We start from the raw sequence: 27,871 nt of genomic DNA, 5'->3' as shown, positions 1-27,871 counted from the left end.
ATAAAACACGAAAAAAAAAAGTAAAAGTGGAAAATAGGTAACCGCTTTGCTGTAGAGTAGGTGAAGAAGAAGTTACTGTCCTAAGATATACAATTTGAAGTAAATAAAAAATCTTAAATCATTGCATACCTACAATAAACGAGATTCTGATCGAAGACCGTTAGCCTATACTTCCAAGTGTATTTTATGATATATTTAAATTGTTAAAAGTAAATGGTTTATTTTACGGATTAGTAATAGGTAGAATTGATTTTTTTCAAAATCATCTTCGATCATTCGTTTTTGATTTACACCAAAAAAACAAAATTGATTTTGTCAAATTCTGGTTTTCCTTAAAGATGTCCGCTTTGCTTTAATTATTTTTTTTGTTTTTCCAGTTATTTTGAAAAATACTACGAATAATTTCACTTTTAACCCCATTAAGTCCCAACTAGATTAAATTTTCTAAAAGAAACCTCCCTCAAAGTTTAAAATGTAAGCGCCATGAAAGGTGACGACAGACAGAAAAAAAATCGATCCGTTCAGAATCTAAAAGAAAAGTAAAATATTATAGAGTAGGTAATAACAATTTCGTTTTAAAACAAGATTAGCCAATGCAGAATGACAGATAAGATGGGTATGTGGGAAAAAGTTTAGTAAATTTTAAAGGAAAAACTGTACCGTAAAGGTAAATAGTTATACACTTTACAAGAAAATAGGTTTAAGAATTTCAAATGCACTTATGTATAAAGATTTCAGAGTAGATATTATGAACCAAAAGTTAAAACAGTTTCGTAAGTGATTAAGCTGGTGTGTATATGAGGGATATTGACAAACAAAGGAATACATTTTTATATTAATTGTTAAGTGAAAAAATTAGGATACTCAATGTTGAATGGTTTCCATTGATAAGAAGAATTAAAGAAAAGTTTCTTTTATAGTCATTTAAGTAATATATGTATTATCAAAGACATGCACACAAACAATAAACATTTTATTATGGATACATTAATATTACTATGATAAAGTTAGATTTACGTGAAGTTAAACATAAAGTGTCAATATCAATTTTCATAAGTCATAACAAATCAGCAATTCCTATTTGTATTTATAATTATATTTATAAAATAGATACCTTCATAAAAAGTAATTAAAAAGAAGATTGGGTTTTAGCGTGAATAGTATTTTAGGATAATTAAAATTTTTAGTTCGTTCTTAATTGAATAAAAATTATTTATTTGTTACCATCAAATATTTAGTTTATTCAAAAAATTATATTTATACCTTTCCGCATAATAATAACGTTGTCTAGTTTAAATTGTTTTAAGGCTTTTTTGCATTTGGATACATATAGATTTTTATTATTATAATGTATTTATATATTTCACGATAAACAATGTAATCAGAATTTTAAAGCCATGTAAATAGCAATAATATTATGAATTTTATGGGTTTAGATGATGAAAACAATGAACTCTATAATATAATATCACATTTATTCAAATTGTATCAAAAACTAAAAAGTAATATATTATATTATGTAAGAACCAAAAAGGTGGAATAGTAAAGACTGTTTTGTTTATGTTAATGACATATGGGTAGCCAATCACATGCGAGTTAGAATAAAGGGGAGGAAAAAAACAATATAAGGTCATAAAATATTCTATTCTTTGGGATTTTTCGGGAATATTATTTTTCTATAAAGGTAATAAAGATACACTATATTATTTACTTAGCAAATAATTCATAGCTCTCCAATTGTTTAAGATTTTCAAAAAGCCTGTATTTTATCTTCGATGTGTATTCATCAACTTGAACACATTTTAGTATAAATGTGCAACAAAAAAAAAAAATCTAAAGATTTCTACTGAAAATTATAGTTAGGTACCAATGTCAAAAATATTTTAAACTGTAACAACTCATAAAAATACCATAACAAAAACTAAAAATGTATGTCGATCAAAGTTAACCTGTTAAAAATATATAGGTACATATTATATTCCACACCAAGCAGGTGCATACTAACTTTTGCCTATACAAATTATTTTATTATAAATATATTACAGTTTTCACATATTAAATTTCAGCGATCATACAATTAAAACAAAATCAAAAAAGACATTTTTTAAAAGGGTTAGTAATTTTTTGACACTTTAGAAATAATCACTTATTATATACTAAATATTATAGCTATTTTAAACTAATTTACCAACGATTTTCTCATCAATAAATTCAAATATTCAAAATCATATTCGTATACTCAACATAGGTAAAGTTCTTAAACGCATAACAGCTATACATCAACTATTAATACAACTCTATCATTGCCAGTACAAATTATTTTTAGTTATTTATTACACTTACAATAATTTATTTACAACATATAATAATGGTTCTTACGAACGAAATACTCTTGTTATTTAATGTAATGCACAGCAATCCAAGTATTTATAAATCGTGTTAGAGCATGAATTTTGTTTTAACACACTATTTAACGTGAAAATATAATAAGATGTTTATTCACAAACTTATAAATAAATAGTTTAACGATATCTTAATGAATGACTAAATCTTTTCAATATGTAATTTTTATCGACATTAATCTCAACAAGTTAAATTTATGTATTCCAAAAATACAAAAGTTGTACACTGATACGTACAACACTTTAAAAAGTTCGTATAATTGTGCTTCTTTAAATTAAATTGGGCCAATTATATTTTTAATTAAAGCTGTAATTCAATTTTGATGATGAGAAATTTGGATTTAAAAAACACTAATCTTTTTTTAACTCAATAATTTATATTTCATCAGATTCTAATCATAAATAAAAATATATCTTATGTTACATTTATAAGTTATAACTAATGTGGTTTAATTAAATAAAGTCCAAATTATAATATAATACAACTAGACCCAAATTATGATGATAAATACAAAACTCTAATTGTTAATTATTCTTTCTCTTACTAAAGATTTTTTCGTATAAAATATAAAGTTGAAGTTGGTGTAATATAAACTAATAAATAATAATAAATTAATAAAATAAACACAGTAGTCTTCAGTCTTTTCCCATGAATATTAATCTATATACTATATAATAATATTTTCTATACTCAAGAATTAGAATTCAAATTCAAAACAACACAAGTAGTACCCGATTTAAAAAAAATTAAAATACAATTAAATCATCAACTAACAATAATCTTTCTAAATAAGATCGCCATTATTGAAGCATTAGGATTTAGGAATAAAAGTTTGGTAAAACAAATTGTAAATCTATCAATCAAAAAATATAATCAAAAATTAATTTCATAACATACCTCGTAAAGCATAGTATAAAATTAATCTATTATAACAATATATGGGCCCCCACACGAACATGTTCAATGGGGCTAATTATCTTCTTGAAAAATAAATAAAAATAAATAAATAAATATTATCCAACAAACATATAATCTTATAATAAAAGATAATAGTATCGTATTCTTATTTTTAATTAGAAGTACGATTCTGAACTACTAAAATATTTGTTTACATTTTTAAAAAAAAACCTTTTTAATTTTAAATTATTGTAATTTATTTATTTTTATGTTGGTTGGAGGGATAATATCATAAAAAAAATTTTAAACAAAAATGTATGATGTTATCGCCTAATATAATATAATACACTTAGTAGAATACAATATATTATACCTTTAAATGTAATAAATTCTTGTAACTTTACAACAACTAGTAAAAATAAAGATCCAGTGGAAAATAGTAATTTATAGACACTAATTCCAGTCCATTACACTCCAATCACGTTTCACGATTGTGTTAAACGTTCGGGTATTAGCACAGCCATAAATGTTAGATCACTTGAAGTGTTCTAAGAAGAACATCTGTCCTAGACATTTAACGTCTAAGTAAAATTGTATTTCTCTACAAAATATTTGTATTCCTTATAATATTCTGAAGTATATTTTATTGATTAATGGTCCATGATGTTATTAAAAATACGATATCTATTACAAAATCCAACATAATCTCGTAATTTATTCTGTACTATATTTTAATTCAGAATAGGTAATATCTAATTTTCACTAACAAGGTTGAAAATATTTTTTAGATTATTTTCAGTATTCACCTTATTGAAATATTGAACAATTAAGTTTTTTTAAGAAATTATATTACCTTGCTTTAACGGTTAACTTTGTCTGGGTATTGGCACTTTTAAATTACGTTTGATATTTATAATAATTATAATTCATAATAAAAGCGTTTGACAACATAGGTAATAATTTAAAACACACATCATTTAAAAATAAATACATTAATTATTGCTATACACCGAATCTAAAAGTAATTATTAAGTAAGCACTCGCCTCCTTGTGGCCTTAACAATTTACTGGTGCATAATGATATGGATTACATGAAGAGAGAGGAAATATAATATAGCAATATCTACTAATTTCCACTTATATTAATTGACGGGGGTAGAAACAAAAGTAGGTATATATTACTAAAATTATCATTATTAAAATAATAAATAATTGGTTTTAAAATGAATTGCTGCTGTCAAAAAAGAACTAATTCTGTCTATCGACTGACTTAAAAGTTTAATACAATAATGCAAGTAAATAATAAAATGTTATGCTTTGAAAATTAAATATATTTATTGTTATAAATGATTGTCTAGAGGTGGTTAATATAAAATGAAATCTGAAAATGATTTAAAATGGAATACATTTGTATACATGTAGAATAAAATATTAAATAAATTCAACAGCAAACAAAACAAGTAAAACTTTTAGAACAAATTAAAAAAAAAATGTTTTATAAAATAACAATAAATACCTATGTTTTTATCTTTATAATGAAAAATAAAGAATATTTTTTTTATTTCCAGTATTTGGGTGGGTAAGTTTAGTCGGTCTCTCTTTCTCTCCATGGTCATCACTGGCCAGTATATGGGGGGCATGAAGTCCATAGCATGTACTATATGTCTGAAATTGAAAAACGGATTAATATGTAAAAAAAAAAGGAAAACAATTATGATAGGTATTATGCTTAATATATGCAAAAAATATATACAAATTATAAATATGCAGTTATTTATAATGAAATTACATTCGAATATCGACATTTCTAAAGCATTAAACGGTAAAACCCTTCGTAATTTGATCGATATTAATATTGTAAACTGAAAATAAAGTCTACTTTATTAAACGCTGGGAAGTTGTTACTCGAGATATCAAAAAATATTTTAGATTCTGAGCGGAGCCATGAATATATTGATTTTACAATGATGTGTTTTTTTTTTAAACTTTTTTATTTGTGTCTGTACACGATAAATAGTCGAAATAATGCTTCAATTTTCAACTTCAGTATCTTGTTAGATGGGAAAGTGAATCTAGTTGGTGCGTTGGATAGGTCTAAATATTCCATATATCCCCATATTCCCATTAGTGTTCAAAATCAAAAAAAAAATAAGGAAAACCGGGAATTTTTACGCTAAATTGGTTTTTGGTATAACTCTAAAACAAATGACCGTTAATACTTGAAATTTTCACTGGTTGTTTAATGTTTATATTAGCATTTTATATACACAATAAAATTTTAAAAATATTCGGATTTGTTTTGAACTGTTTACGGACATTTTTAGTTTCAAATTTTTTTAGTTTTTTTCCTATGAATGTCAATAAAATTTTATTTGTTGGATAAAAAAGCTTGAACATTTAATACAAGGCTCCTGATATATTGATGAAATAGCAGTTGAAAAATATTAAAAATACATAGGCACATTTTTTTTTTACAAGCATTTAATGTTTGATTTTTAACAACATTAATCAAATTTAAAATTTGAAAATTGTTTTGTAGTTAAAAATTTATAAAACGTCCAACTTTTATAGTTAGGGATTGGAAACTTACAACAAGGTTCCACGTAAGTAAGTTACTCTGTAACCAAAAAATCTAAAAAATATAAAAACACAGTTTTTTTTATAGTTATTTTATGTTCAAATTTGGGGCTAATTACATATTAAATAACCAAGAATAACGATTTTAGTTATTTTGTAGTAATTTTATAATATTAATTCAACTTACCAGCTACCGTATTAATAATAAGTAATAACAGTATAAATATAACATAAAATATCCACACTGACAAACCGTCACCGTTCAGAATCGGTTTTTAAATACAATGATATTATATCATTGAATTCAAATTTAATAACATCCATTATATAGTGACCCACTTGTATCCAACTGTACAGCTGAGCGGCATCCATTTACCCACCTTTTTTTATTCTGAAAACGTTTGGTGTAATTTTATTGAAAATATAATCTAAAAACACAAAGTATGCATTATAAAATTACAAATACATGTACCTACACTAAAATTGGAAAAATTATTAAATACAATTTTAAATATTAATGATATCATTAAGCAAAATAGGTAAAATAAGTTTAGTGTTATTTTAATAAAAGTTATTTGAATTGTGCACATTTTTTATCAGATTTCAATAGCCTATTCTAATAAACAGATTTACATATAAACCCGTTTCATATCTATAATAGAAGTCCAAAACATCGTTCTCCGCTATCAATATTTTCTACATTATTTTTTTTTTTTTTTTTTTTATTGGTCTTGAAATCTATAAAATTTCTGCTTCGACAACTTGGTCATTAGCATGTTTTCTACATTAAATAACCATATTGTATATTATAATGGAAAATATAACGTACCTACTCAATAATATATAAATATTTTCTAAACATAATAGAATAATTTGAATAAAATTTGTATTGCTGAAATCTTGTATTGAAATAATAAATAATACGAAACGAATTTTATGCTTTTATCGATTTATTTTTTTCAGATCATTTGTATTGATACATTAACTATATCAAATATATTATATTACAAAAATTACTATTTCAGATTTTTAAAACTCTTCGATAAAATATTTTCACAGGTTACAAAATTTAATTTTAATTTTTGAATTAAAATTTTTTTCTAACTGTTTGTGCACCATATTATATTCTGGAATGGCCAACTGATTGACTTACTAATCTTTTTTATTCAGCCCGTTTGCAATTTTTAGATTTATTTTTAATGTTGTAAAAATTATATGAAATATATATAACACATCAAACCCAAAAAAATAGTAATCGGCTTACTGATGTAACTTTAAGTCACCTATTTCACGTTTCTGCCTAAGAGATTTAAGTCAATTTACTGCGTCTGTTTCACCTGATTCACATCCAAAATATTTACATTAATTACGTAAGAAATATGTGTTTTTTTTTCATTTACATTTAATTATAATTTCATTATTATGAATAATTCATTTTCTTAAGAAACCTTTATTTTAATATATACAGATTGTGTATAGTTAATTAATTTTGAATGATCATAAAATTTAAATGATACATTATTTGATCCAGCCCGCGAGCATTTTAAGTTTTGAAAAATTGCCTTCGCGTCTAAATTATTTTCATTTTGCTATTTCAATTATGTTTCAATTCATAGATCAGCAAGTATAGGTATATGCTAGCATTGATTCTATACTTTTAAAGATATATTAAAAAGTGTAAAACAACCGTAAAATTCATATTTTGGCTAATAATAATTTACACAGCTATTCTTAAATTAACTATTAAATTAACATCATAAAACATTAAATACAAAATAAATTTTTTTACTTTATTATATAATATGATAACATAATATTATGTTTCCCTGTTTAGATTTTAAACATAATAACATGGTTACATATTTAGGCTTAATTTTATTTATTTATTTATTTATAGTTTGTTATGTATTCTCAAAAATGTTAACTATTTTAGTTTTGAATCTATATGATAATTATTCATACTCCATTAATATTCAAATTGATATTCTGTAAACAGTAAGTACATATAGGTATTAGATACTAAAAAATTGAAACATTTGCTTGTAATGTTACATATTTTTTATACATTTTTATTTACAGAATCTATATACTTATAAATATTTCAAAATATTAAATTAAGTTGTATATACACTAAACTGTCATTAAATATTTTCATTATTTAATAAATAAATAGGTAGAACATAGTTCTTAAACTACCTAATTTGACATTACCTACCTATACTAAACTTAAAGCAACTTGAGTTTGTATGATGGGTTTATGCTATTTCAGTTTTCAAGTACCTATATTATGAGAATGGATATAAAATATTATAATTTAGAAATGCTAATAACTTAAGAATTAAAATACCGTAAAAAAACCAATATAGAAACATCATGTTCTTACCTTTAAATCCTATCTAAAATTAAAGTTAACAACACTATATTGGTTTTGTAGAACAAAATATGGAAAGTTGTTCGTATAATATGTAAATCGTGGAATGGAGACACACACGTTGGTATTAAAATTATAGCGGTCTCTTAAATTTAAAACAATATATCTAATAGTCATGACTCATTTGGACACTTGACAGTGTGATTGTTGATGAACATATTTTTAAATTAATGATAGTTTTAAAATGTTATTATAAAAATAATAATAGAACATTTTAATGGAAATAAATACATAAAATGAATATAATTCAAAACAAAATTTACAAAACTGGATAGTAGGTACTAGGTAGTTACTAGGGTTGTAGCCTTGTAGGTCACTTTGTTCGGTCAAGCATTAAAAGTGCAAAACGCAGACTCTTTGTACGGTCGGGTAAAAAAGTACATTGCAGAACGCGGACACTTTGTACTATTATATACATAAAGCATATATATATATATAGGTATATATATATATTTACCTAAGTAGTAAATATATATAATATTAATTATTAAAATGTAAAATTAAAAATTAAATAACAAGGCAATTAAAAATGTTATTTAAAATGTAGTATTTTCAATATTATAGGCAAAATAATCAAAGTTTTTTAATTCACTGGTTAGATAACAGCCAAATATTACTTCATGCTTTAATATAATATTTAAAAATTAATTTAGGACCTTGATGACCTAAAAATCTTGAAATTATCAAAATAATCAAATATGATTATAAATTATAATTGTATTATATAATTATCATAAACTATGTCAAAAAGTAAATTAAAAATGTGTATAATATAAATATGTCAAAATGACAAATAAAAATTATTTTCGATAGGTAATAACCCACGATTCCCTCCTATTTGGAATTTATAAGATACTTAGATTTACCAAATAATATTTAAGCTTAATGACATGGTCTGGTCATGACTTCAGACTTGTTTATATTAAATATAATATACTTTATGTATATAATAGTACAAAGTGTCCGCGTTGTGCAATCTAAAGTTTTACCTGACCGTACAAAGTGTCCGCGTTATGCATTTTAAACAATGGACCGTACAAAGTAACCGTTTACCAGTTATTAGTAGGTACATGGTATACGCGTATTATACTGATTAAAATAATATTTCCCAATAAAAACATGTACCATTTTTGCCTATACGTTCGCAGTGTTACGTTAACATAAATTCACCACCACCACGTGCCATTATTTATACTTAAACATGTTTATAATTAAATTGTTCATTTGTGAAATAAAACCTTTAAAATGTATTATTTATTGATCGTCAAATAAAATGATTCATTAATTTTTCATAGCATCACTATTTTCTCATTTCATGTTTGATTAATTATAAATGATCAACTTTAATCATATAATTTAATTATAAATACGACCATTTTCAAAGAGGTATAATATAGGGGAAAAAATCTCCGATAAATTTTTTTTTTAAAAACCATAGATACTGTCCGGTTGAATTACTGAAATCAAACGTCGACATGTTACTGAAATGGAAATAATGGCTACGCCATAATGCAATACGCTGGTATTTTTTTAATTTGTATTTATCTGGCTATATATGCGTTTTGTTTGTTACCGTAAGAGTAATACAAATAAATGATAAAAATAACATTTAAAAATGTAATTTATCTTGTTGAGCTTTATTTTAGAGCAGCAGCAAGTAGCAAAAATTAAAAATACGATACATACCGATCGCTTGAATAATAATATCTGTTTACAAGTAATAAATAAAATACAAATACGTAAATGGGCGTATGCAAATGTATCCATTGATTTGAATGCACTGAAAACATTAATGATACAGTATAGCGGAACGAATCAAATGTACAATAATAATATTGAAAAACTTAAAAATCGTAAAATTGAGTTCGGTGGTTCATAGTACGTAGACAATAAAATCTAATTAGAAGCACACAAAGTCAAAAAGCACCCTATAGACCCTATAGTGGTGTATTTTTGTTTCGAAAACCATATTATTAATATTTAATGTATACAAATACATATAGACAAAACGAGTAAATATTTACTTTCCAAAAGCGTACGCAAATGAACGCATCTTCTGAACTCGCACCACAGCGATAGAATAATACGTGAAAGACTTCTCGATGAATTCCTCAGCGACCAAAGTGACATTATATATATTTTTTTAATCATTATTATTATATTAATGCTTTTTTCCATCCCTTCTCCTCCAACCGACTATAACCCGACTTGTTTACTTTTTATATTTCATTTCTTACCCTTAATGTCATCACCGACGCAACGCGCTTTTATTATTCTCACCACGACAGTTCAGTTTTGGGGGGTTACAGTGGGTGGGTGGGAGTTTGCCCTATACGCAGTCACGCAGACCGGGCACGGGAAAGCTCAACGATGACGACCACCATCATACCAATACAACCGACACCACTTTGTGTGATTTTGCATTGCCACTCTCGGAGGTCTGCCAAAACTATATAATAATAATAATATATATTCACGACCATCTCGTCAACTTCTACCACCAAACCCACCCCATCATAGTTCTGTCAAACCATCATCAATCTCCAGCCCGTCGCACAGATACTACCACGGCGGCGTGGATTTTATTTATATTATAATATTATTACACTCGGTCGGTACTATTGCAAGGCTAAAGTATATTATATGTGCGCGTTTAATATATATAAACTGTGCATTTATATACGAACGGAAACGGAGACAGGTATATAAAAACAGTATTATAGGTTCATATACAATATAATAGGTACTCGCCTATATATATATATTATATTAATATATGTACTATATTTAGGTGCGCAATATCGTGGCGGGGTCGGTTCTTCAGATACTATATTATATCGGGGCACAAAATATGGGTTTATCGTCGACATACCTTTTTCTTTTTATATATATATTATAATATACATTATACACCCACCGCTGTATAATACACCTCTCTTAACCGCCTCGAGACGACGTTAACCAATATCACGTGTATAATACCTACACACTATGTACTTGTGCGTTGGCGCGGTGTGTAGGTACGTTTTATATCCCCAACGTCCGGAGACTAATCATCCGTGATGGCCCGCCGCCGCCTCCTCCTCCGCCGAGTTTAACGACCGTCGAACACGCGCGCGTTAGATATCGCGCGCGACCGTCTCCTCGTCTGCCCGACCCGCCGCCGCCGCCGCGCTCGTTGCACGCAGAGTGGCGACGACTGAGACGACTGAGACGACGACACCATAATAACATGTAGTGTATCCGGCTAATACACAAACGCGCGTGCGCCAAAATAATCGTAAACGTATTAAGTGGATATTATAGGTGTACGCACGTACAGGATATACGCGCGCGTGTTACACATAGGCGTGTGCATATATATATATATATATATATTTCCGTGTATAACACGTACAACCTATTGCGGCTTATATATATATATTATTATACGGTGTACTTTCCCCCAGCGTGCAGTACCACACTCGTAGTATCACGTACACGTTGTCCCTCCCCCGCCTCTAACCTGCTCGTACGATTATATTGTACGCGTATTATATACACTATACGTGTGTACACGCGTATTAAATACGCTATGAGGTACTGTGATACTGCACACGGTGTATACCACATACCACATACCATATACCGCGGCGTGTGTATACATGCACACTGCAGTGGCACCGCCGCCCTATTTAACGCCTGTATTGGCGGCGGCGGCGGCGAAACGATTACGCGGTTCGGCGTATAATATTCGAAAACGCGCGTGTCTGCGCGATAACGAAACAGTTATTTCAGCTGTTATATTATATACTTCGAAATAGTTATTTTTAAACTTCAACTCTATAATAATATTATACTTACATTATGATAATGTTATATACGACCGTATCTATTTCCATGCCCGCGGGGCGGATGGCACTCGGGACGCGCTTAATAATATTATACTCACTGCGGCGGAGATATCATCTCTATGTTATATTATAAAGTCTCACGATACGTATTGTTAAATGTTATGTTTATTTACAAAATATTCTCCACTGTTACGCGGTGAGCATTTTCATTTCATCGCTATACGTTATAATGTATATTTATATACGTACATATTATAAATGTGCATGTGTATATTTTATACGAACGTGTTATACAATATGTATGTATATAATACTATACGTCGTTGTACATACATATTGAATGAAATCAAGTCACATAAAACAATCAAATGATATTATTTGCGCATTATAAATACAACGACCCGGTGTGTACAGTATGTGAATAATTATATACCTAAGTAGTTGTTGTAGGCAGTACTCGTTTAGAATTAATAAGTACTAAATATCTTCTTGATAGTTATCAGTTAAAAAATATTTGAATACAATAATATATACCCACCAAGTATCGGCGGAAATGTACCATTTCCAAGACTATGTTCGTACCTCGAGGAAATTGTTTTCATGTCAACTTATTTAATATTCAATGTTTAAGTAGTTCGTTTAAAATACACTCTATATTCAGTATAATAAATAATAATAAATCCATATTAAAGAATATTGTGATGTGTTATGCGTACCATAATATAATATGCACACTATCGGGGTGAGCTTATCGTGATTGTCTTCCATTAATCCTTGGCTTAATTTCAGGAAATAAATTACGACTCAGCTCGTGGCGGGGTGAGTGTGATCACGGAGAAAGGCGAAGTAACCACCAGTTATTTGCTCGTACAGAGAGCGACCAGCACGGATTCGGGAAAATACACGTGTCACCCAAGCAATGCAAATCCTCACACCGTCGTTGTACACGTCCTTAATGGTAATTATTGTAATTTAATCAACATTCAACAGCTCAATAACTTCGCAAAGATATTGCGATAACAATACACGAACAATTTTAACGTTAAAATTATATCAGTCAATTATAATAAATAAATATATTATACTATACCTAATAAGAATCTTCTTCAAATTTGCTTTTGAAATGTCATACATATAGGTAATTATATAAACTTTAAACTATATAATCTCGTTTTTAAATTGTACATTTATTATTTACAGTTAAATGTCTATAAAATATTTAACCACAAAAAGTTGTTTATTAAATAATTTATTTATAACTGTGAGTCTTAAAATAGATACCCACTCAAAATACAATAACATATACACAGTAAAAATTTTAAATATATCAATCAAATTAACTTTCGATAATTTTTGTAAAAAATTTCAAAAATGTTCAAAATGTATAGGTAAACTGATCCTTAATTAAAATTATAGTATGATGTGTATAAATAAAATAAGTCAAATACCAACCTAACCGTCAGTAACGGATCCAGACGTCGCCCAAGAGGGTGGGGGGCGAATTTTCAAAAATTAAATTGTCTTTTTGTTTAGCCAAATATTATAGTAAAAAATAACGTTAAAAAGACAGCCCTACGGAGGGGAGGCGAACACCACTTTGCCCTGCTGCTAGCTCCCGGATAGGTGATCACCCGGATATTGAGTAGTAAAAACCTTGCCACACAAATATACAAAATATTGTTAAAACGAATACAATGTCCGCATAAATGTATAATAACTGTCCAAATGCAATAATTGTTCCAAGTCTACAAATGCACACATGAATCTGAATTTTAGATTAAAGTTGTTCATTAAGTAATAGGTATTGGCAATGTAAATTATTGATCTCGATATTGTTTAATAATAATATTATTTATATCCATTGGCTGGCGCGTTGTATAGGCAATTTCGGTACATCTGCGTGTAGGGGAACGGTATTCCACGCTTTGTTTTTGGTATCGAATTAAATATGGGACGACAATAATCTGAAAACTAACAATCTATATGGACACAAGGTACTACTGCTGTTTAAAAGCAAAAAAACGGAAATTTCATGGATTTAAAATAACTCAACGACGCAACGATTGTTTAAGTTATACGCCACAGTGAAGTTTTCATAATGAGTCCATTACCCAGCTATAGACTTGGTTGTTAGATCATTAAAAACTCAATTTCGTCGTCGAATGAATTGTAATAAAAATAAATTACTTTATAAGAAGGTAATCCAAATTCTATATTGCTAGTTTTATTCACCCCCCCCCCCAAAAAAAAAAAAACAAAATTATGTATTCTAATCATTATGAATGGTTATTATTTTTTTCCTGTGTGTGTATTCATGAACCACCACTGGAGATAAAAAAGAAAATAATATTATTTTCAAATGATATTTATTATTTACGATACAAATTGTGCACTTTATGGTTACTGTGTCTGATTATAATTACCAAATTTATAAGCTACAGTTTAAATTGATTAAAAATGAAAACTGAGGTATTATGCAAATATTAATTTTTATAGTCATACATCATTTTTACCAAAATGAAAAATATAATATATAATATAAAAAAAGAATATTGAGACTAGATATTTTATTTTCGACATATAACAACATAAAAAGTGTTATTAACTAAGAATTTTGAGTTTTTAATCCATTTCCCTCATAAACACCGATGTATTTTATCGCTTGAAACAAAATGTCGAATAACTTATTGATAAATTATAGTTAATAGTATTTACTATTATGTAATGAGTATTAATATGTGAGTCATCTTCATGAATATAATACGATATTATGATTATTTGCATTTTAAAATACCTACCACAAAATGTTACATAATAATATTATATTGTAATTATTTATGACAATATTATTCAAATTCAACCAAAATCTTTTGATTGCTTTAATATAATTACAAAATTATAATAAATTAGTTTTATTATATCAATTAATACAAACAATAGAGTTGCAATTTTAAAATGTACAATAATAATACTAATTATGAATAAAACTTTTTCTTACGTTGTAATGCCTTTTATAATATTTTCTTTCTTCGGCAAATAATTTTCAATATACGCTTTTAGATCCAAAGAACTATTAAGCGATTTTTTTTATATACCTTTTGTTAAAATATGATTTAATTTCACATTAGATACTATAGTTAATAAATGTTCAACGATAATATACAGTAAAATTATTCGAAACTTGTTGACATATATTATACAATTGAAAAAAAACCCAGTAGGTTAATACAAACATTAAACATAATTAACTTATGAATTATTTAATCCTCCTTCTTCCGCCTTGAACTAAGAGTTTTCTCCAACCATTACTGATTCACTCCATTTCTCTCAGTCTCGTGCAACTATTATATATCCTTCCAATACTGCACTAATTTTTCTATGCATTTACCTCTTTTGATGGTGACTTGTAGTATTTTTCATTCCACCTTCCAGTTCATAACTAGTCTAATTGCTGTATTCCCTCTACCATTGTATTCTCTGATATACTTGAATTTAATTGATTTAATAGATAGCTGATTTAATTGACAGGTGCCATTATCATCCTCTTCCGTGATTCTCAACAAGTACCGAACCACACATTCTTTTCCATATTTTATTTTCAATTGTATTTTGCAGTGTTCTCTCTGTGACACTTTACTTGTAGTCGTTCATGCTCTACCAGGAACGACCGTCGACCATGCGTTAGAGTGAACTTTAATATTGTATCATGTACTGTCTTATTTTAAACTTTTTAGAATTTAGATGAAATGGTCTTTTGTTATTAGTATATTAAATAATTTAACTATTTGTTTTATTACAGGAGAGCATCCAGCGGCTATGCAAAAAGGTTCGAAGCTCAGTTTGAAATCTTCACTATCATTCCTCAGCGTCGGCTTGGTGTTATTTATTAGCACGTGATTTACATATTGTAATATAATATTATAAATAAATTATAAATTGTAAAATACTAAAAACAAAAATTAAAACTTTTAAGTTGTACAATTAAATGTATTGCTACATAATAATATATAATCATACCTATATTATATTTTCAGCCATGGAATAACTGTGTACTCAAACCGTTGTTTATATTATAAATCTATATAGGTATTTAAATGTTTATGCATGTAAACAAAAATACCCAAAACTATAGGCATGATGTGTTGTTCCCAATATTTATTTTTAGTGTAATTTTTAAAAATATAAAACTAAATGTTGTTCTATTCATTCTGTTTTATACAGAAACTCCTTTATAAAGATCAAAATAATTGTACACTTCAAACAATATTTTGTCTTCCATCAGTGATAGTTACTTTAAATAATTGGTTCAATGGTGCTCTAAGTACCATTGAGTATTAATTTATTATTGGCCCAAAGTCAAAAAATCATCATAAACGAAATCCGTATTTCGATCGTATCTTATAATATTATATATATATAAATAAATAGATAATAATTTAATGTAAAATAATGTCTAAATTGGTTTTTGAAACAAATTCCCCCCCAAAAAAAACTCGTCTTGGTTATGTTTGGCTATAAGTACATTTATACCGTGTGGAACCATATTCATTTTGTTTATAAGGACTGGTTTTTTTTTTCATTACATTTTCCTTGTTATTGTGAATATAATTAATTTTCAAATCATAATTTTTAATAGTATAGTTGTAGCCTTGTAGGTGAATAATATTAAAATATAATTAAATTAAGTCGGCGGCCAAAGACGAGGCCACATAACACGCGAGTACCTAAATTCATTTTTGGTACTGAACTCTACTACGGAAATAATAAATTTAAAATGATTTTTTTTCGCTAAGCATTTGAGAATATAAACAGAAAAATAAAATGAATCAATTTATTAAAAATTATTAACGTGGTTTTATACAACCAGAGTGAATAAAAGTTATATTAAAACTGTTTTAAACATTAAAATTTACAACGAACTAATAGATTTTATATTTGAATAAAATGTCCATAATTATAGATTTATAAGGTCAATTTATCAAATAGTATAATAAAATTAGTATTGAATATTAGTTATATTCTATTTGCGACTTTTTACATACAATACTTTCAATGATCTTCAACCGCCAAATATTTTATTGTAAAATAAATTAAATTAAATAATTGAAACCAATAGGTCAACTTCATTATTATGAAATATGTATATTATATAATATATAGTATTGCATATAATGCCAATTTAAATATTTAATAATAGTAGATCTAGTAAGTCTATTAAATAACTACTAAATATTATTGCGGGAAAAAATCGGAATATTTTATAGCTTGAATATTGAATTCTATACATTGCTTTGTACATAATATCTTATTCGAGTATTGAAGTACTGAATGGCTTCAGTGCTTATAAGTTTTTTATACAACACAATAGTGCATTTTAAATACGTTGTATGTACTAAAAAAAAATAAAAAAACAATGATTATTATCAATTATTATTAGATTGCTTATATACCTACAAAATATCATTTTTATACAGTGACTCAAAATAATTAATAAGAACAACAATGCAGCCTATTGGTCAATATCTACTCCATATTTTGAAATCTTAAACAATGATGTAAAAACTTATGATTTTTGAAAAATAAACTAAAATATAATATAGATATACCCAAACATACCTGATTAATATTATTATATAACGTATAATTTTCCTGAAACAATTTTTATTCATATATTCTGATATCCATACTGACTTTTGGGAGGTATATTGCATGCATATAATAATTAATAATTATATAATATAATATAAGTGTATAATTGTAAAATAAATAATTTAAATCGCCAAAAATTGAGTTTAGGTATACTTCAAAAATACTTTTTAATTCTTATACATATATTATATGATTTTTTTTATTGTATGGATAATAATATATAATCTTAACATTGTTTTTGAATATATTTTAATTTGTTTATAAGATTACAATATACATAATTAAAAATGTGTAAGAAAAATTATGTACTAACCTGCAAAATGAACGTTTATACTCATAATTATGCTTTACACAGTTATTCAAACATTGTATAATAAATAAAAATAAAAAAATATTTATGTACGTATCAATACTTGATAAATATAACACAGTTGAGCAAATATTATGATCTGTCTTAACAGTATTGATCATACATTATCTAATAACCTATAATTATTAAGGAAATAATAAATTTAAGTAATGGTGATTTTTTTTTTTAATCGGCACTAAGTTATAAAAATAATAGACAAACATTAATTTTTTCAAAATATTTTTATTTTTGTAAATAAATTAGTAAAGTAAATGTTTTGTGAACAAATTTAAATATGTAGAGTTGAATAATTATATTTATTGTTTATTTTATTCTTGTTGTATACACCATTTCATAAATTTTATCATCATGAAACATGTATAGTTATCTATAAAATTTTGTTAAGTTTTTCTTATTTTAATCTTTTCTTTTATATACATACATACAAATATTTATTCATATAAGTTAATGTTACCTACCTAATTAATCGTAATTTGATGTTCATTAAATGTTATTTTATTCTGAATTAATTTGTTTTTATTTTAAATTAATTATGATTATTTTATGGAAGATACATTAATGAACAATATATAGCCTTAAATAATAACTAGTGAAGAAATTCAGAAAACCGATATTCGATAAAGACATTTACCGGATTATGCACAACCCACCTAAATCATAATACATATTATATAATATATTGTAATTATTACATTTTACAATATTGATAGATCAGTTTAGACTTTATAATATTGTCTGTTATACAAGCTAGTTACCTAATTTTAGGTTTTTAAACAGTTTAGAACACCTTATATCCCTGGTGTGTTTATTTACTAGTACATAGTTAGTAGTTAAGATTGTTGATAATTTTATATCTATTTCTTGTCCATAGTTATAAGTATGTACTGTCTATATATTGTACATGGGATATGCAGTTTATATAGTACTGTTTATTGCGTACTATTAAAATACGTTTGAAACCGGGTACCTATTTAGCACGCTCGCATAATGAGCTTTCCCACTTTGTTTATTTTTTATCATTAACCTATTCATTAATCTTTTCCGAAAAAAAATAATTGTTTCAGTGTAATTTATAAATACAATTTTTATAATTATGTATGCACAAATTTTAATCATTTTTACGCTTTTCAAAACCAAGTTTCCCTATTTGCCAATTACCAAGTTTATTCTTTTATAATAATATGATTACAAAAGTTTATATCTAACTACGATATTTAAATCATTTTCTTCTGTTTCTTATAAATTATTTTAATAGAATAACTAAATATTTTTTTGTTTTTACAAAACAATTTCTAAAATAATTTAATATTTATGGAAATTTCATGTTATATAATTATATAAGTATATTTGCTCTCATTCTTCGAATGTACCTACTTTTTTAAACGCAATAAAATCCTTCTAGGCCAAAGTTTTATTTAAAAATATAAAAGTTGGTACTATACGTTATATGTTTATTTGTGCCGTGTGTATTGATAATGATCCACATTTATATGATACACACATTATAAAAAAATGTTCCGGTCAGAATGGTCAGTTTTGTCATTATTGGCCGGGCACTCAGTGCAACCGACAGCTTATAGAACAATGACAATTAAATTGCAATAGAAACACACTCAAAATATTATCTATAATCATATTTTTAAGCATTATGTTAAATCACTAAAATATTGAGATATCATCAACTATTATCAACTAATAAAATAAGTTCATATACCAACTAATTATTACCTAGCTACCTATGTGTTAACTCTATTATAAGTGCCTACCAGCTAGTGGCGTCATATATATTTTTTTTAAATACGCATTTTGTACAGGCCTCAAACCCTGTCAATGTATACTAGCAAGGCGCGAATTACTATCCATTTTTCTGCAAACCAATAACCATAATATTGGTTTTTAAATCATTCTCAAATGCCCCTTGCATGGTCCAAATAATGCTAATGTTCAATAAAGACTAAATTACAACTTACCAACCCCGATGATTTTTGTATCAAAGAATGGATAATACAAATAAAAATCGCAGATTATAATATAGTATAGGTATACCTATATTATATTATATGGCATACGTATATAATATTTATATTTTAATAATATTGAAACAATTTTTTATGAATTCTAAAAATAAGTGGATCAAAATAGGTACATACCAAGTAAATAATTGTCTACCTATTCAAATGGATGATGATGAATTGATAACCCTTTGTTTACATATTTATTGACAAATTCAATAGAAATTAAAAATGTATTCACTACACATACAGAAACCTATGATATAAGTTAGCCTGGTTCATAGCAAAAAATAATTTTCTTCTTAAAATCAGTTGAATACATATAAACAATATAAGTACGACTGACAAATAAAATAAGGTTGCATAGGTTATGAATAAAAATAGGATGAAGAGGCCTCTCGGTAGAGAGATTTTATCCATCCATATAATAACAAATATTAATTCTATTAATCTTGATGGGGTAACAACAACACTGCACAGACAATGTTTTATGTCAATAACTAATCAAAAATAAACCTTTCGAGTTACGGGGATTATAGTAAATAGATAAGTAAATAAGTTCAAAGTGGTTACATATAATTTATGAATCAGCGTTATCTTATCGTTTTAGCTCTTCTTTAGACATTTCACAATTGAACGGAAAAAAACCAACAATCAGGTTGGCCGCATAATTATTTGTTTGGATTACTTGCTTGGTTCATAATAAAATGTAAGTATCGTTTTTTCTTCTGTTTTTCACCGCCACGGAAACCATTAATTCAACGGTTAAGATATTAGGCTGTCTTGGCGAAAAGAGTTGACGGTTTAAAAACTCCTGGCTGACAAGGGCTTATGCCAGCGACTACACTGTCAGCGTGATGAATTGAAGTGTTTTCTATTGCTCCAAAGCCTGTTTCCAACACACTAGTAGATTCACTATAACCCACAACTTGCCTCGGTTGCATGTAATTTATCATACTTTATTTTTATTATTACTTTCTGACCCCCTGGTGGTCCTGTATCTCCATTCACTTGGCGGTTTCTTTTTGGCTTAATGGTGAATATATTTTTTCTTATTTTACGTATATTTTTGAAACGGCTATGTAGTTTTTGGTCGTTAATCGACAATTATTATTAATTATATGTATTTTATATAGGTAACTATAATCTATAACAATAATTAAGGTACAACGAATAAATACATCAGATTTAATACCTAAGCATAATATAATATATAGGTAATTAGTTTAAAATATCTTGTTTATAATAATTATAAAATATTCATACGAACACTGTATAGCTTGTGCGCAATATTATATTTTACGATCTGATAAAAATGTAAGATGGGACACGGAGTAGCTCCAAAATTCTCACCGGACAAACCTATATTTTCAGGCCGCTTTTCAATACGACCTTTACAGTCATTATATAAATGCATTTAGTAATTAGTACTTACATTAACGTAATTTAAATTTTTGTTTGTTAAGTGTCTTAAAATATTTTTGTCCAATTAACTTATAGGGACACTGATCATCACATATTTATTCCTATATTATTATTTTTGGTTTCACCATATACAGTGTGATTCCTTTTAAAGGTAACACTAAATAATTCTGTCCACTTGCATTTTTTTAAATTGGCAACAGGTGTTTTGAATACCAAATTCGGATAGACCGAATTTTTTTAAGTCGATTTGGTCCTTTTTACCATAGCTCTAAAATCAAAATTGACCAAATGGCAACCAGTCAAAGTTTCGAGAATTCAGCCATTTTTTCAATCTGAATTTTAATGATAGTTTTCATTTCATTAACCATTCTCATGTAAATACCTAAATTATATGACAATATTGATTCTTAAATTACAATATAATTATTAATATATTATTTTATATTTTTATTTAGTATTTAATGAATGTATCCAAAGAATGTCTTAATTCAGAAATGATAGTGGTAAAAAATGTTGTAGTTCAAAATATCGGTTCTGATGTGAATATTAATACAACAGATGTTATAAGATTTTTGTCAGAAAACCAAACAATATTCCCTAATTTTCAAAAACTATTTACAATAGCATTAACGATAGGTACCAATCAGTTCAGCTACTTGCGAAAGAAGTTTCAGTGCAATGCGAAAAATACAAACTTGGCTATAGACATGGATGCTTCAGGATAGGTTCACCGATCTTTCTTTACTATATATTGAAAAAGATTTGACCAAAAATATTAATATAGCAATGATATTTTGAATGATATCTTGATAAAAATAGATAGGTAGGTATTTGGTATTAAAATAAAATAAAATATTTATAAATATTAATTATTGTTTAATATACGTTATTTAGTTTTTTTTTTTTTTATTACAACTTAAAATAAATATTTGGATTAGTAATATGTTATACTTGTGTGTTGGTAGGGGGCGGGGGCGAAGCCCCTTCGGGTCACTTAACATTGGATTATTGTACCCCCCCTCCCAAAAAAAAAAAAAATTCAACCAAATGTCCGCCTGTGAAACTTACTACACTTACCACGAGTTAAAATACACGTATATTTTAATTCGTCATACAAACTACAGAACAATTTATACTGCATTGTCTGCATTACTGTCGCGAACTATACAAAAATATATAGTTATAGCACGAATCACGAACTAGGATTATATTTAAATCACGGATAAAAATGTTTATCCAAGATTTAAATTTTTTTTGTTTGATAATAATAATATATTTTGATAATTATAAATTGTTATCAATACTCGACGGTGATAAGAGATTACTATTTATTTAGTGATTACACCCGAATACGCGACGCCGTCACGCCGACCACAGAATAACACTCAACAGCAGAATATGCCAGATAGTATTGTTGTTTCTAATTTATGAATTAATAATTATATTTTGTTATGACTTATATTGTGATTAATTAGTCGTTGTTTACTTTTAATATGACTGAAATGGAAAACTTGTATTTAATTATTACCATATGTTGTGGTATATTCACAGTAATTAATTGTACAAGTATAGTGAAGCCTAGGGGAATCGCATTCGAACGTAAGGCTATCTACATATTATCCTATTATTTTGAAACTTTTTAAGACCAAGTCTTAATTAGTAAGAAAAATATCCAATGACATGTTTTTATAATTGCTATTTATTTTCTTTAGGCGCTTCACTTTATGTACCCGACAAGGATTTTTCATGTTTTGATGGAAGTTATATAATTCCTTTTTCATTTGTAAATGATGATTACTGTGACTGCCCAGATGCTAGTGATGAACCGGGTACCTCAGCTTGTCCTAATGGCACATTCCATTGTGCCAATGCTGGTCACACGTCACTCGTCATACCATCATCTCGAGTAAATGATGGAATTTGTGGTATGTTTATTCTTAATTATATTATTGTAAATTATACTTAAGTTTAATATATACCTTTCAAAAATGTAACGCTTTTTCTACTTACACAAGTCTTAAACATTTATTTCTACAATGTATTTTATATTTATTATATAAGGTATAATAATTTAACCAAGACATTGATATGTTATAAAATAAGGTAATATTTAATACCAGTGGCATTTACATAATCTGTTGGTACGCCACTGTTTAACACAAGAATATGTACATTATACATAACTTCAGTCATTCTTTATTTTAACTCTTATGTTAACTGGTATAGCTTTTATGAGATTTAAACTCCTTAAAAATATTATTAAAACTAAATACTTTTTCAATGTAGATTGTTGTGATGGCTCCGATGAATGGGCAAATAATTTAAGGAAAGGTACTTGCGATAACACATGTGAAGAACTTGGCCGAGCAGCAAGAGAAGAGGCAGAAAGAGTACAAAAAATATTTATGGCTGGTCATGAAATCCGTGCTCAATTAATTGCTAAAGGAAAGGAACTCAGACTGGAAAAACAAGTAGATTAGTTTTATCATAAAAAAAGATTTATAATACATTAATACCTAATATCTAGTAGCAAAGCGTCATAGAAGAAATTTTTTTTTAAATTTGAATTTTTAATATAGGTCGATTATGATTAGATTTGTCAAAATATGTTTGTCATAGTATTCTTAAAATAGACCCGTGGCGAGCGTGCTGAATCCAATAATCTATTAGAAAAATAAATATAAGATAATGTCGAATTTTCTCATTCTGCCAAATTTGGTGTGTAGGGGTAATTGGAAAACGAGGGGGGGATATTTTTGCATTATGAGATATGACTCGCGATTCATATTTTGTCTATAAGTTATTGTTATTAAATCAGATATTAGTGTCGAATCATCAACCACCGCAAACTCATTGTCGTGATTGGTTTTTATTTTCTGGTTTGTTGATCTGTGGTATGGTATTGTATAAATAAGAGTATCAATATTAATAATGTCATTATACCTGTTTTATTTTTATTTTCAATGTCTCCCACTCACCCTTATTTAATGTCTCACGCGGAGCTACCGCCAATATCTAACTAATTTTTTTTTGCATTCTAACAATCACAGTTAAATTTTTAAATGAGTTAATATGTTTTCTTTTTAAAATTAATACTGCATAGTTAACATAAAATGTGTAACTCTTAATAATTTTTTTCTTAATAGAATAGAATCACTGAACTTTTTGAAGTACAAAGAGATGCTGAACTCGCTAAAAATAATACATTATATGCTAAAGAAACAGCTGAGGAAATTGAAAAGTCTGCATTAGAAAAATATAAAATAATGAATGATGAAAAAAAAAGACAAGAAACTGGAAAAGAAAAACTAAGACACCAAAATGAAGCTTTTGAAATATTTAATCAAATTGATACAAATAGAAATAACAAGTATAATTTTTAATTTAAATTAAACAATATTTGAAAAATAATTACATTTTAAATATTATATGTAGAATTGAAGAGGAAGAAGTAGATGCATACTCTACTTTTGATCAGAACAATGATGGTACAGTTTCACAAGATGAAAAAGATGTAAGTACTTTTATTTCATTTTAAAAATGATAATTACAAAAACCATTTGACAATGTTTAAGATTTTGTTGAAAATAGGTGCTGGTTTATTATTATTATTTTTTTTGCTCTTTTTTAAATTGTTTTTATGTAATTTAATATTTTAAAAATGGCTTGTCTAAATTATCAAAATTGAATCTACATTTATTTGTTTTTATTTATCATTCATATAAACTGTTTTCAGTATTTTATGGAAAACAGAAAAGAGATAAGCTTAGAAGACTTCATGTTAAATGGCTGGAGTCGTTTAAAACAATTAATACTTGCTGAAAATATGGATGTAAAAGAAACAGAACACCCAGCAGCTGATGACGTAGACAATGATAGACAACTTGAAGAAGGAGAGGATCAAGATGAAAATGAAGATGAAAGTGAATCTGTAGAAGATGAAGTTAAATATACAGAGTCTGAAGAATTTGATGAATCACAGTATGATGAAGAAACAAAACTAATAGTTGAAGGCAAGTGTTAACATTATACATTTTGAAAGGTTATTGTTTAAAATACTATAATAGTATTGTTATTTATTACATTAATTTAAAATTAATTATTACTTAAAACTCTAACTATGATAAATTATATTCTAAGTCAGACATGCCACCAACGGTTTAAGTAGCCCAATTTTTAAATTAACTTAGAATTAAATTTAAAGTAAATTATTGGATATTAATGTTCTTTAAATAAAATTCTGAAAATAATTAATTATTTTATTTTAAACTGAGCTTGAGCATTCATATGTTTTTACCATACATTTACTGAATGGTCGATCATCATTAATTTAAATAACAATTATTAATTATACTTTTACAATTTGTATTTAAAAAATATTTAGACTATATTCTTAAGCATCTTGTAAACTCAAGCTGTCAAGTTTATAAACTTTTGGGAAAATTCAAAGTATGTTTATTAAAATATGTTTTATTTTTATCGATACAACTCATTATAAAATTAATAACATTTTACTGTGCATAATATTTATTTTGTAAATGAATTAGTCTTGCTGAAAAGTCATGGTTTTTAATTTTATAATATTTTTATAACACAATTCAAATCTTACTGAATATATCAAAAAAAAAACATACATATATTATAATAAAATATACCTACATCAAGTTCATTATGTAAATTCTAAATATTTATTTGTGATTTTACCTATACTACAGGTAATTTAGTTAAACGGCAATGTAAGTCTTTTGAATAATGAGTGGTTTTTCATAAAATCAATCATTCCTTTGACTGTGGACCTTAGTTTATATTTTTAAATAATTGTTTAATTTTTATTTTAGAAGCCAAACAAGCACGTAATGCATTTGAAGAAGCTGATAGGAAATTTAGAGATTTACAACGTGAAGTAACTCATTTACAAGAATCCCTAAATAAAGATTTTGGTCCAGAAGATGAATTTGCAGCTCTAGATGGAGAATGCTATGAACTTTCTGACCGTGAATATGTGTATAAATTATGTCTTTTTGATCAAGTATGAATTTTATTAAAATTGTCGTAAGTTCTTACTAGAGTTTAAAAACATACATTTTTCATTAATTATTATAGATAACTCAACGATCCAAAAATGGTGGATCTGAAGTAAGATTGGGTACTTGGAACAGTTGGATCGGTGAACCGAAATACCGTACTATGTTATATGATAGTGGACAACACTGTTGGAATGGTCCTCAAAGATCTACTCATGTAAGCATATTTTAATCAAACTAATCAACTTAACTAGTAGTATTTAACATTTTAAAAATAAATATTATGTGTTGTTATTAAATGTCAAAATAGGTACGTTTAAATTGTGGCTTGGAACCAGCATTGCTCTCAGCTACAGAACCAAATCGTTGTGAATACGCTATGGACTTTGTTGTGCCAGCTGTTTGTGTACAACACAACGAGAGGCCTTCAGCACCTGTAACAGATGCTGAACATGATGAATTATAATTTAAATCAACTTGTTTTAATTCATTGAATTTGTGTCAACTATTTTTGGGGTATTTAATATGAAAATGTATTTATTCATTATTATTTAAAATCAATGTACTTTTATTTAATATAATTTTTTTTTAAATATAAAATTGTAAAAGTAATTTAAAATTTGTTTCTATTAAAATAAAATAAAATTGTGATTGATAGTTTAAACCCAAGTAGTTATAAAATTAACATTAAACTTAAAAATTTTAAAGTTCTATATGGTTTTTAATTTAAGGTGTATCTTATATAATATTATGTTTTGTTTTCAAAAATATTTTTACAAATTGTTAAAAATATTTCAACTATAAATAAAAAACAAACAAACAAATAAAGATAGAATAAATAAATTATTATATTTAAATTCAAGTTATTTATTCTGTGTTTTTATTTGTAGTTTATAATAATAATGTTGATTAAATTTATTTGATCATAAAAATGAAGTGTCAACTGTAGCTGTAGCTGTACCTCTATCATCTTCTAGATTACCATGTTTAGAAGTTTAGAACTGAATGTATGGCAAGCGTTTTGTTCATATTATTAGTTAATTAAAACTTTTGGTTTTTATTTTATTTATGCTCCCCTTGGTCGCAACAAGATAGTTAACTAAGCTTACTTGTTTTTTGCCAACAACATTAAAAAAATGAGTATTATAAATTATTAAATATAACTAGATCTAAAATATTAAGTAATACAAAATTGTGTTTGGATCAGGAATTTATAAAAAAAAAAAGGCAAATGAGCAAAATTCACAATA

At 26.6% G+C, this 27,871-nt stretch overlaps 2 protein-coding genes across 2 annotated transcripts in view; both read left to right on the top strand.

The window, feature by feature from the left end:
- The window catches only part of LOC132943126 (zwei Ig domain protein zig-8-like), a 277,915-nt gene extending 259,433 nt beyond the window's left edge, over positions 1–18,482 (top strand). Inside the window, exons 5-6 of the mRNA XM_061011950.1 lie at positions 12,931–13,099; positions 15,941–18,482. Coding sequence (XP_060867933.1) covers positions 12,931–13,099; positions 15,941–16,038 — 267 coding nt within the window. The 3' untranslated portion in view covers positions 16,039–18,482. The remainder of the gene's footprint in view (positions 1–12,930; positions 13,100–15,940) is intronic.
- Positions 18,483–22,947: 4,465 nt separating this feature from the next.
- LOC132943666 (glucosidase 2 subunit beta-like) lies at positions 22,948–27,483 on the top strand. The gene is made up of 9 exons (XM_061012695.1): positions 22,948–23,196; positions 23,310–23,522; positions 23,884–24,068; positions 24,744–24,967; positions 25,033–25,111; positions 25,334–25,610; positions 26,436–26,626; positions 26,701–26,838; positions 26,932–27,483. The coding sequence occupies exons 1-9, from the start codon at positions 23,091–23,093 to the stop codon at positions 27,085–27,087; spliced, it is 1,569 nt and encodes a 522-aa protein (XP_060868678.1). The 5' UTR covers positions 22,948–23,090; the 3' UTR covers positions 27,088–27,483.
- The last annotated feature ends 388 nt before the right edge of the window (positions 27,484–27,871 follow it).

Source organism: Metopolophium dirhodum, chromosome 4 (assembly GCF_019925205.1).
Source record: "Metopolophium dirhodum isolate CAU chromosome 4, ASM1992520v1, whole genome shotgun sequence".
NCBI lineage: Eukaryota > Metazoa > Arthropoda > Insecta > Hemiptera > Aphididae > Metopolophium > Metopolophium dirhodum.
This window is presented reverse-complemented; position numbering and strand designations above follow the sequence as displayed.